General features: G+C 36.2%; 1 protein-coding gene across 2 annotated transcripts in view; it reads right to left on the bottom strand.

The window, feature by feature from the left end:
* LOC100891078 (ubiquitin carboxyl-terminal hydrolase 19) overlaps window positions 1-12,773 on the bottom strand; it is a 27,856-nt gene extending 15,083 nt beyond the window's left edge. Inside the window, exons 1-16 of one of the 2 annotated variants that reach the window (XM_031000366.1) lie at window positions 12,313-12,773; window positions 11,075-11,215; window positions 10,487-10,617; window positions 9,753-9,923; window positions 9,235-9,341; window positions 8,463-8,534; window positions 7,277-7,389; window positions 6,371-6,570; window positions 5,413-5,593; window positions 4,667-4,800; window positions 3,777-3,869; window positions 3,272-3,337; window positions 2,533-2,643; window positions 1,656-1,945; window positions 1,067-1,127; window positions 426-538 (exon numbers count right to left, since the gene is read on the bottom strand). In XM_031000366.1, the coding sequence (XP_030856226.1) occupies window positions 426-538; window positions 1,067-1,127; window positions 1,656-1,945; window positions 2,533-2,643; window positions 3,272-3,337; window positions 3,777-3,869; window positions 4,667-4,800; window positions 5,413-5,593; window positions 6,371-6,570; window positions 7,277-7,389; window positions 8,463-8,534; window positions 9,235-9,341; window positions 9,753-9,923; window positions 10,487-10,617; window positions 11,075-11,215; window positions 12,313-12,337 (2,009 nt within the window). In that variant the 5' untranslated portion in view covers window positions 12,338-12,773. The remainder of the gene's footprint in view (window positions 1-425; window positions 539-1,066; window positions 1,128-1,655; window positions 1,946-2,532; window positions 2,644-3,271; window positions 3,338-3,776; window positions 3,870-4,666; window positions 4,801-5,412; window positions 5,594-6,370; window positions 6,571-7,276; window positions 7,390-8,462; window positions 8,535-9,234; window positions 9,342-9,752; window positions 9,924-10,486; window positions 10,618-11,074; window positions 11,216-12,312) is intronic. The other variant, XM_031000365.1, reaches the window with a different exon arrangement.

Raw genomic sequence — 12,773 nt, 5'->3', positions numbered from 1 at the left:
TTTGACATACGTGCTCCAAAATCTAATCAGATCGTCTTCCTATGGTGATACATACTATCCTTAAGTTTGAATTATAAATCTCAAATGGTTCTTGAGATATCGCGCTAACAAACTCAATACAAGGAATTTCATAAGTTGACCTCTGTGACCTGTGACCTTTGACCTACGTACTCCAAAATCTAATCAGATCGTCTTCCTATGGTGATAAATACTATTCCCGAGTCTTAAGTTTAAATCTTAAATGGTTCTTGAGATATTGTGATAACGGTCAAACGGGACGGACAACCCGAAAACATGATGCCTCCGGCACCACCTTCGGTGGCGGAGGCATAAAAATGATAATGATTAGTATCATTCCATCACAAATAAACATCTATTGTTAAATGAATTAAAATTCATTCTAATTCAATCTAATCCAATCTTACTGATCGCAGTATGCTACCCGGTAACACTTGGTGCATCTCTTGAGGCTTCTGCCTTTCTCACAGCTTTTCTTACAGTGGGAACAGTGGAGAAGGGCAGGCGGCATCAACATACGCTGTGGAGGGAGATCATAACATTCAATCAATCACTGTGTTCTAATCATCAGGGAGTATTTGACAAATCAATTGGAGTGAAATTGGAAATCAAAGGAAATCATAACATGAATGCACAACACAAAGCTAGTAGAAATCAAAGTCTGCTGCTGAAGGATTTGTTTCATTCAGTGAGCATTGGCTATATTCTTAAACTCAATCACTTGTTATTCCATGAAAGTGATAAATAGAACAAGCAGAAGTAAACTTTAGAGATACATGTCTTCTATCAAAAAATTGAAAAGAGCATCTACTTTTAATAGATCATAATATTGTACAGGTATCACAGAAGTCTAGCCATATTCCGACAATCAATCATTTCATGTTACAAGTGACAAATAGAAAAATTGATTAGAACTATGATTGATAAACATCAATCAAGACAATTTTGAGGGCCATAACTATGGATGTCTGAATTCCATCACTTTCATCTAGTACATTCAGCAAAAGGTAATAACACTTGAGTAACAAGTATGTAAAGGATAATATACCTGAATAACAGACAGCTCTACAACACTCTCTCCTGCCATGGCTGGCGACAAGACTTCATGCCTAGAGGGAAAAAAGAATTATGCAAAGGTGTAATCTCTGTGAAAGCCATTGATTGATTGATTAATTGAATGATAGATATTGTACATAAGCAATAGGAATACCTACACCTTGTCCAATTAGAGGGACTGGGTGATACTGGATAAAAGGCCGGAACGAAAGTGATTGGGCTTAGACATGATGTCAAGTACAAGATGGCCCAATTCTAAAACTGTTGTTTTACTATGTCCCCTGTTCTTCATCCTAAAAACATCATCCATAGTTTCCCTCTACATACCAGCAACAAAAAGGAATGAACAAACTCTATGATTTGCTATTCAATACAAATCTATTTGCAAGGTGTTTATATATAGGGTGAAAAGGGAGCAAGCATGGCATAAACAAAAACAAAGCAAAATGTTGAATTTGACAGTGGCAACTGCAGCAGCTTAAAACATAATATATCTAACTGCAATCTATAGATAAGACATAGCGTTAACAGTCATCCCGTTTTCCAATGCATCTTTAAAGATTAAACACTTCACTACTTACACAAAGATGATGTCATTGAAAGACATGCCCGACAGTGTGCTCCTTCGGGAAAAGACCTTATGGATGCAGCTCCGATGGACCTCAAAGACCCTCAAATTGGCAGCATTGACCCCCGCCATCTGACCCACCTGGACAGTCAGATCGTGGACCGTAGCGTCCGAGCCGAGAGAGAGCACGTACTTGACCGGTCGTTGATTGCAATCCCGGGAGAAGAAGTAGACGGGGAAGTGACGCTTCTTCTTCGGGAGTGGCATGGACAGGTGCATGAAGGGGTCAAAGGTTATTGAAACCTGGGGAAAGAAAAGAATCGTCGTGGAAAAATAGAAATTGGACATGATGAAATAATATTTTGAAAACCATTCTCTGATACCAAGGATAATCATTTCAATAGAATTGCATGTGATCATGTTCCAAGAGGAAGATTGCTTTTACAGGCAACCCCCTGGCCATCTGTGTCTTAAATTTGAAGAGGAACAGGCTGGAAAGTGGGTTTGAAGCACCCTTGTATATCACATTAGATAAATTACATTATTACAGACTTTGAGATCAACTTGTATATGACTGAAACTTTCTTACTGGTAAGTGGTCACAAGATAAGGGTCTTGATTCTAGGACACCTACTCCCTTACCTATGACAACTCTTACCCGAAGTCGATTATTAACCCCCATAACCCCTTCCCCCTTGAAAAAAGGGGTAATCACTTTAGGTGGGAAGTTTCCTTAAGGGGGTAGTTTTCTAGAAGGTGAAATCATCTGGGGATAATTGACCTTAAATAGTTTACGTGTCCATGGAGTACTTGTACTTGTTTTTTCTTTTAGGAGGGGGGGGGGGGGGAGGGTAATGTTGATATGTGAAGCAAAATTTCCTTCCACTTACCTTGTTACATCCTGGGCAGACAAGTTTGGACTTGTATTGTCCTTGAAACAAGTCAACAATGAAGGAATCATTTCTTCTCCTGTGCGTCTTCCATGCCTCATCTGCAACGACCTAGTGAATGACAAAAATGAACCAAGTACAGTTAAAGCCTGTATAGAAAGACCACTCAAGGGAGAAAATGGCCACCATCAACAAGTTGTCTTGTGGTCTGGCCTGCTATGGACCATGGACCTTAGATCTCACTCCTTTTTTTTATCCTCCCAAAATATAAAATATATATAACGGAATGTATAAATGTCAACAACAACAAAATGGCAAAGAGCATGAACCACAATTTCATCATACAAAATTAATAAATAGTTACAGGTGTAAATATTCTTATTTAATGAATGTGCCGTATCACCCCCCCCCCCCCCTCAAAAAAAAAAAAAAAAAAAAAAATCTTAAAATGTGTTTTTTATAAACATGTTGTCTTTTTACACACTGTACATGTTTAAATGGATTCATTAAGTCTTCCATAACCACTTCAAAAATTTAATACCAATAAATACTATTTTCAGATACCGAATTGAATCCATTCTATCTATCTAAGTATCTTCTCTCGGTTCAGAGGTTGATTGCAACATCTCTCCATTTCACTCTATCTTCTGCCATTCTGGTGCAAAAAACGCTTTCTATTCATGGGCAGACAAGATTACAATTACTTGTTAAACTATCTAAGTCAAATTAATATACGTACCTCATCGTGCCTTCCATCAGAATCAATTGTTTGAGTGTATGGCTTTTTACGGATTCTGTTGATGTCCTGTATACAACAAAAAAAGGATCACCATTATAAGATAACATACAACAGTATTTCTATCTCTTACTTAAGCAGAGTCAATAAGAAGTTGATGTGATTACTGGATCATATATCATATATTAAATCTTCTTGCCAAAATTGTTAGCTTTTATTGCATTTCAACAAAAAAATCCATTCCATTATTGAGTACATATTTGTTTGTTTTACTAGACTTTACGGATTGCATTATTTGCAATAAAGGAGCACTTTCTGATTTAAAACTAAAAACAAATGCAAGTGACAGTTCTAAATATTATCATCAAGTTCATTATATGTATGTGTGTAGTTTCTATAGAATAACCTCAATGATTTTTCAACCCATTTTGGATCCTCGTTTTTTTAGTACATTAATGTTGCACCAAGGGTCCCTCCTGTGATGAAAGCTGATTCACTACATACTAACCTCATGAAGTCCATCCAAGAGAAAAGCCATGAATTCCTGTGCATCATGCTGAGCAAACCCCATGAACTGACTGGCCTTGGCTGATATAATGGACTGGGAAACAAGTCACAAAGTATAAAGTACTTGTCAATATTCATCTGCTTAATAAAAGACAGTGGCACTGATATGAATGGCTTATACAGTTCAAAGAGTAAATTAAATTTGAATACCCCAAGCTGCAACCCCCGAGAAGTGAACTTGTAGGATACAAGGCAATAAGTCAATTTGACAATAAGTTGAGAACTTGTTGAGCTCATTTCAATTATCATTATCTTTGTTCTTAACTATTTTTGTTGCTGACATCTGATCATAAATCTTTACTTATATATATATATATATATTTCTCAATGAAAATAACCCTTTCCATGGTCCAATGATTCTGCACTTCTCTTGTTTGATATTTCATCCATGATCTACATACTCAAGCAGTCAAAAAAAAAAAAATAAACTGTTGGTTGATAATTCAAATTAATAATAAAACCTGGTGATACATTTTCTGTAATAAATTGACACCAAACTATGCCTGATTAATGGGATTTACAACCAAATATAAACATTAGGACCCCGTTGGAAAAAACTTAACATTGATGGTAACTTTGCCACCAATGGTAACTACTATGGACACCTTGATTTTGATTGGCTGTTGAGCCATGTTACCATGGTACATTGTAGTTGCAATTGATGGCAAAGTCACCATCAATGTTAAGTTTTATGCAATGGGCCCAGATTTAGCTTTAGAGATTGATGGACTCTCTACAAAAAATCAGGTAAGGTTTGCTTGTTTTGTCTACCGTATATAATTGTAGGTACGAGTTGTAGCACAATGGATGACTTTGAAAACTTGTTTGTACCTTGAGTTTTGAGGGAGCGATGGATTTATGTTGACCTCCCCATAGCCTCCTCATCAAGACAGCAAAGGAGAGAACCAGGTGACCTCCACTACCCAGGGGATTGTCCCGATTGATCTCATTCTTGAAGTCGGCTCCTATTCAATAGTAAAACAACAATAAATTCATTACATTATGATGTCAAAGCACGAGAGGTAGTGTATATTTCAGATACCATATTAAGATACAACTAACATAGTGGACACATAACTTCTCTAATTCTCTTGCAACTGCTAAAATAAACTGCTCTCTTAAAATTTCTTTTTCTCCACATGCAACCTTCTGTACTTCTAAAGAGCATGATAGGAGATGGATAGTTGGTGTCCCTTTTCTACATGTTAATGTGTTTCTGAATAATGTAAGACCAGAAACGAATGATATTTGTATGTGATCCAAATTAACGAAAAATTCATATCACCTAATAATTGAATCCTAAAAGTGGTTTATGCCATTTGCAGAAATATGACTGCCTTGCCAAATAACAATCCTCAGGCTGCAGGGACTCTGCATTATTACACTGCAGCTCATGTGACTAACATGGATTGACTAGGATACAAACATTTCATATGGCATCATGGCTTGGGAATGCCGACTACAGGAATGTGATTAAATCAATCATAAATCTGGCATAGTATGTTTAAGCCCCCTTATAAAAATACTTGCTAGAATTTGGTTTAAAAAAGGTTAGAAGTAGCTTGTACATGACTGACCTAACATGAAGTCTTTGAGTTCTCTTGTGTTGGCCAGGACCTGAAGAACACTGTTCATGAAGCAGGTGTTACCAAGGTTATCAAGTCCACAGTACCCGTAATGAAGGGATGGTGTAGGCTCGGCTGGCAAGGATGGAGTCTGCTTCCCTAAACTCAACGGCGGTACTGTGCACGTGGGTTTCTGGGAGAAGTAAGAACAACACTTACTTATGGGCGAACAATGACCGAAAAACATTGAGGAAATACTTGCTGAATTAAAAAAAAAAAGAATGTGTTCCTTAAAGGGAGTATCAAACCCATTTTTATCTCATTTTATAGCCGTTTTTTAGTTTTCCAGTGCTAAACCACATCCTTTATCATGTATTAACCTTGATGTTTTATAAGACCCTGAGATCTAACGTATGCTCTAGTGACATCTACTTCGGGTCTTAGTTCGGTAAAAGATATGGTGTCAGGGCTTGGGTTAGAATTGGTCTTAGGTAATAGAGGTTACGATTACGGTTTAGGTAAAGTGTTGGGTCAAAGTTGAGTTGCAGTTAAGAATGCAACTGCTATAAAAAGTTCAACATTTGACTGTATGACATTATTGATACATGGCTAATGTTCTATCCGTTCCTAATTCCTAACCCCAACCCTGAACCAAACACTACATGTAATCCTGACCCTACACCTAACCTAAGACTCCCCTGCAAACCCAACCCTATATCATTGCTGACATAAAGCTCACAGCAAACGTTGCAGAGAAAATGTTGAATTACTACAAGGAGCAACTGCCACCAGAGGTTTGTCGCACAATTATAAGACACACAATGATTTACCTTAGTGCTAAATATATTACTCATTGCGGATGTAGTATTGAAAATAATATTGTTAGTGACAATTTGTCTCGCAATGTATAATGGTCAACAAGGAATCTAAAAGATCACGACGTTTCGTGCACCGCTGCAACACCATTTACCTTGGTCCTTGTTACATTCTCCTTGATCTCCACTGACTTGGCTCCCCCTACGGCACCTCTCAGGTTCTCCTTCTCAGAGCCTGCATCTTTAGTGATTTCAGCTGATTCCTTGGCACGCTGAGGCGTGGCTGTCTGGGAGGAGGACAGGGGTACCCAGTCACCCTGAGACGCAGCCCTGCCCCTAGAGCCATCTCCAGATTCTGCAGGTAAAGACAATTTGAAGAATTGCATTGATTATTCTGCATACAACTGTCACTCTGTCACATTTTTTGGATACGATAAGTTTTCCAAGCATGCAGCATGAATAATTCCTTAATGTCCAAATATATCCAATTCACAGTTGTACAAATATGCAGTTGAATTGAAATGTTACATATATTTAATGATGACCATGACAACATGTGTAAACCCAGGGTGGTTCACAAGGGGTTTAAACAACATGTAACAGCAAAATAGGTTGGACTTTTAAATGAACAAGTTTCAAAATCAGCTACAGATTTGAATATTGATTGCACATGTTCCAAATCAGGATCATTTTCATAATTAATGAAATATTGGTCATGAAATGTGTTTAAAAATGCTTCAAATTATGGCTCAGATTGCATTGGAGTGAATCTAAGAACCTCAGGGCTCTCAAGCAAGTCTTGGATCCAGGGGGGTGTTTCACAAAACTTATCATCGGTGACAAATGACACTTTTGTTTAAGCTACTGAAATCCTTGCTTCTAACTGGTTATCAACAGATTTGTCACTGATTTTGTCAATTGTCATTGAAAAAAGGCTTTGTGAAACGGGTCCCAGGTCTCATGGGTCTTTGTGCTTCAAATACATCAGTTCATAACTCAATAAACGTTCCAAATTTACATGTTCCAAGTTTTGTTTGTGGACCACCTTGATGAACCTTTACCTTTAGTTGAGCATTCAAGGGCCTTCCATTTCTCTGCTTTTTGTGCGGTGATGTTAATTTCTAGATTACTCTTCGTCACCTTGTGATGGCAGCCTTCAGGATCAATGGGCCTCCTGCAGACAGAGTAAAATTTAAATATAAAACCTGATAATAATATTCTCTTTATGAAAAGCGCATATCATAATGTGATAAAATGCCTCTATGTGCTTCCAACAAACTTTGAAAGTTATTACCCCATCTTATTTAACCCACTGCTTTTTAATTTTTAATTTATTCATTTTTTTATCTTTTTAATTTCTTGTGGTATGTTGGTGTTCGGTACAGATGGAATGCAAACAAAGAAAAATCTGCAATAAAATGTATGTTTGGTGTAAATTTGAAGAGAATGCACCATTGCAATATATCTAATATTTAAATTAAAAATAATTCATAGTGGGTTCTTGTATAGCGCTCACGTCTGTCAGATTTGACACTCCTGGTACCCCATGATCATTACCCTGGCTTTGGCTTGGCTGCTGCAATGGCGCTCTAGCATTTCAAGGAATTAATTCCTGTCACGTACCCATTTACCTCACCCTGGTTGAGTTCTGCAATTGTAGATAAATGTCTTGCCAAAGGACATCAGTGCTACAGTAAACTCTGTGATCCACAATCTGCTGATTTTTCCACTAAACCACAACACCTATACATGTCTATACACTCTGAAGCTAAAGATTGTGATTTATTTTTTTCAAACAAAATATGCATTTGATCTTCTAGACATACCCAGGGATCCCAATTAAATGCTAGAATGTATTATGCTGTTCAGGCAAAGGGAAATGATATTCTTTAAAGCTACCTTCATTTATCTTGTAGCTGCTTTTAGCTTTTTTTAAATTGTAATAACATGTGAGGTTCATGTCACAATGAGAGGTATAACAGGTCCCGTGGTTGAGTGAATCGTTGCAGATGTGGATCACTTGATTCACTGATCAAGTCCCGCCATAGCACGGACGTTCTTTTGCATGACATTAATCTACATTTACCAATAACTGCAGCCAGTCGTTAAGTGTGTACCCAGTAGGATGCGAAGGTTAAATTGTAAATCGCTTAGAAATGTTATTATTATCATTATTATTATAATTATTATCAAAGGACACCGACAACGCTAGTCTATAATCTGAGTTATGCAGTGAGGGTATCTTACCATGGTCTAATTCTCCAACAAAACAAAGTGTCTGATGTACTTCCAGAATTCATCTGAAGGAATTGATTATCGCTGAAAGCAAAGACATATTGAGCAATGAGATGATAATGTATCTAAAATTCAATCAACAAGTTTTTATTCTAAATTTGGTACTAATACTTGAAGAGTCCACTTGATGAAAAAAATTAATCAAATCAATTATTCTTATCAAGATTCCACTGGATGTAGAAATCACCACTATAGTCTCTTCACAGAGCTTTGCATGAAAAAAAAAATCTGGTACATGGAGTAGGCTGTGAATCCATGTATTGATTTGACAAGTGCAACCAAATTTAGCAAACTATCTATCAAAGATATTACAATTTAACAATCATGGAGACCAGTCAGAGGTATTCTAGCTTTAAAATAAGTGCTGATTTACAACTCTCACAAGTTTCTCCTTTTCAGTAGTTTTGACTAAAATCATTCATGCAATGGCCTAACCTCAGTATAGTCATCAGGCTTAAAATCTTCAAAGCATGAAATTAAAGTAGATATTTCAAGACTCACAAGAGTTTGATATCCAAAACAATAAACTTGTAGTTCACTTTGCTGTTTTGTGAATCTAAATTCAGTATATCTGAATTTAGATAATACTAACATTTTTACTCAATAGTAAAACTAGGCAACATTGATACACAAAAATAACTTATATGTTAAAAGGGTCTACACTTCAAAAGCACATATTTCAACATTTCGGTTCAAGATGGCACATCAAAGATCAATTTCTTACCTGGTCTTGAATTTGATGCATATTTCATTTTCTGTGAAGGTGACATTGACAGAGTCCCGTCTGATCTTTTTCACATACACATGGAAGTAGATAACTTTCAGGTCTTGCTGTAGATACAAACCATGGACAAAGTATTAGAGATATCCTGTAAGCAGGCATTTGAAACGGTTCATTTTCAATGAATATGGATTTGTTTTAATCATTAATGGGCCAGTTTTTATTCTAGGAACAGGATAAGAGTGCATGAATTACAAACTTGAACAAGCTCTGAAGTAGCTTACGATGGAAACATCAGGCTAATCCTATGAGAAATCTATTTTCTGTGAGAATACAAAAGGTAATTTCCAACATTACTCTCTATTTCATTAAAACAGAAATAAATATTGTACAGTAAATCATCATGAAATATATGAAATAATTTTTCTGAATATATATATATATATATATGCTCCTATAGTTTAAAATTCTGAGGAATACCGATAGCTATGAATGAAAAGAAGACCAAAGAGAAGACTTACTCTCGGAAAGAAACTATGTTTGACATGGTTCACCACATATTCCTCTATTTCATCCTTCTGGCCGTCACCCTCTCCATCTCTGACCACTGAGGTTCCTTCTTTGGGATTTCCCTTCTCATTTGCCGCATTGGAGATACCTTTCTCTTGCTTTGCTTTTGTGAAAGCACAATCCTAAAAATAAAAATACTTTATTGTTAGTGGCCAGATTCTATCTGTTATGAAACTGCAAGAAGAATGCTATGAATACATGATTGCACTGTGTCATTAAGAAAATTAACATAATAACATGGGTAGTAACTAATTAGAGTTCTTTGCTTTATTTTTGCATAGTAAGGATGAATATCATTTCAAATGATCGACAGGGTCTGGTAATACAATTGCTATCAGAAGAAATACAAAAATAAATTTCATTTCAGATGTAGGTTTCAATCAACAGCATATTGTTTGTAATAAAATTACTAATGGAATTTGGAATGTTGTGTGTTTCAATATGTAGAAATAATTTCTTCTGGATTTTTATATCTCAGTCAATTGAATTAGTGTAAAATTGTGTTCAGCTTCATAATGAAAGAAATTGTTGAAAAGAAGAAGAAAAAAATTACTTATTGTTCAAATGAACTTTAAAAATAAGATTGTGCACATTTTTTAATAGAAGGATTGCCTATTGTATTTGTCCAAACTCATGCACTCTCCAAGTATTTGCTTGTAGAGAGAACAGGTTTGGTGCTACTTACTCCCAATTGTTTCCATTGCTTGAATTTCTCTTTCTTCTGTAGATGAACTATAAGTGCTCCATCTTTCACCTTAACACCAGCAGAAGACTTGAGGACCAGGTGCTGAAGTGAGCAGACCCACTTACTGCCATCTATAAAAGAGTTCACAATCCAATATATAACAATAAAGGCAGTGCACTTGACTTCAAGTACCCATTAATCAAGTGTACAACATTAATTCATATTCATGGTACAAAAATGTATAAATTAATTGCAATGATAAAATATTTTTAAAATTTACGAATTTTTTGGATTTTTGCAAAATTTTGGCTAGGAGAATTTTCTTACCGGTATTCATAACTATCTGGGAATATCATATTGCTATGGAAACTAAATTTTTTAACTTTCTTCATGATTTGAAATGGAACATTCTTTCAAGCCTGCATGTCTGCAATTTCCTGACAAAAGCACATCAATAAATGCGGTATCAATCAACAATAGATATGCTGGTAGAAGGAAAAATTAATATTTTTCATGATGGACAAAAACTAAAATATGAATGTTAAGGTAAACTCTGCCAACACAACTTTCATAGACTAACTGGGTTACCTTTAAAACACACGTTGCAAACACAGGTCTTGCCACTGTCATCAAGTCTGAGTTCAACGTCCTCTTTCTTGATCTTCCCATTCACATCAAAATCAATGTAAATATCTTCATCTGTCTGTCTCCATTCATATTTAATTTTACCTGTAATGAAGGGAAAAGGTGCACTGTGTGAAAAACCCAAATTGCATCCAACAGAATAATGTGGTAAAAACAAGTGTTTTCAATAAATTCCTAGCTAGGTTGGGCATAGTTTTCTAAGAGTAAATCATTTGGTCCTCTTCAAATGAAATGCTACAAACAAAACATGCAAAGGTGAGAAAGTACTTGCCATCTGCATTGCCATTACCTATCAACATGATTAAGAGGCATTTCATAAACACTGCAGTGCAAACACATTTTACATAAATTTAAAGATGAAGTTGAGTTCTGGTCATGCGATTGCATTGTGAAAGAAACGGTGTGGAACCGACCAGAAAAGGTTGATCATCTAGCATATAAGAATTTGTGTGTATTGCAAGGTTCTGGAATCATCAAAATGATCAGAAATGTGGCCAAGTCTTGGTAAAGTTACAAACCCTTGCACAGAAAGATGTATATGGGACTACACGAACACGTGGCGTAAAAAGCCGGCCCCCGATTTTTACGATGTTACATGCATATTTAGAATATGAAGGCATTTGAAGAGCCATGCTTTTCAGGGAACATGTCTTAACTGATGTTCTTCGACACTTGCATAATAAGAATGAGTAATGCTCACAAATTATTTTTCACCTCTTCCCAGAACTCAACTTTCTCTTTAAAGTGCATGTCACTGTAATGTCTTTTGAGATAGATCCCTAAACATCTTTGATCATAGAAAATGAGAAAGGAGCTAGGAGTAAAATGAATCATTAACAAGCAAATCCGCAATACATATCTTTTTTAAAGAAATTGAAAGTCTGAAAATTACCATTTCATTTTAAACTAGACTCTAACAAGTTAGACCTAGACTAGAGTCCAAGTCTTTAAACCAAACCAATAATTCAAATAATTGAAATTAATCATTAGTTACATTATACACCTGTTCTCGAAATGTAAATGTACACATGACAGATCATCAACACCATGATTGTTCTTCTAAATAAGTCAACTTTCAATTTCATATTTTCATTCACATTGTCATGATTGTGTCAGTCACATTGTGAATTTGTTAATTTTGAAAGAAAAGATGCACTTGAAATTGAATTTTAAAAAAATACCTTCTCCGACATCCTTCACTCCCATCTTATATACACAAGTCCTTCTCGATTCTATGATTCGTCTGAACTTGTTGATCTGCCCACAGTAAGAAGGGGGAAACTAGGCGAAGCCGAATTAATTCGAAAGCAAAGCCGCGCAAGCCGGGCTCTTAGTTTCAGCGGTACTTCCGACGAGTCTACCCCAGCGGTGCTGGTGCACTTTTCGTGAGTGTGCCGATTCAAGTTTTTCCTGCGCCCTCATTCACAAAGCAAAGCCGGGCCGAGAATCCGACAAAAAAATAGTACATCTGATTATCACACCTATTCAAGAGATGCCAGAGTCTGAAGTTTTATTGCTTTCAGAAAATTTCATAGGACGAAACCGTCAAGAAATAACTGAGTTTGGCTGAAAGTTGTCACAAAGAAAGATCTCGATCTGCGCCATTCATTGGGGAAGTTATTATGCAGGTGCCTGTCTGACA

The sequence above is a fragment of the Strongylocentrotus purpuratus genome, unplaced genomic scaffold (assembly GCF_000002235.5).
Source record: "Strongylocentrotus purpuratus isolate Spur 01 unplaced genomic scaffold, Spur_5.0 spur5_scaffold_6, whole genome shotgun sequence".
Classification (NCBI taxonomy): Eukaryota; Metazoa; Echinodermata; class Echinoidea; order Camarodonta; family Strongylocentrotidae; genus Strongylocentrotus; species Strongylocentrotus purpuratus.
This window is presented reverse-complemented; position numbering and strand designations above follow the sequence as displayed.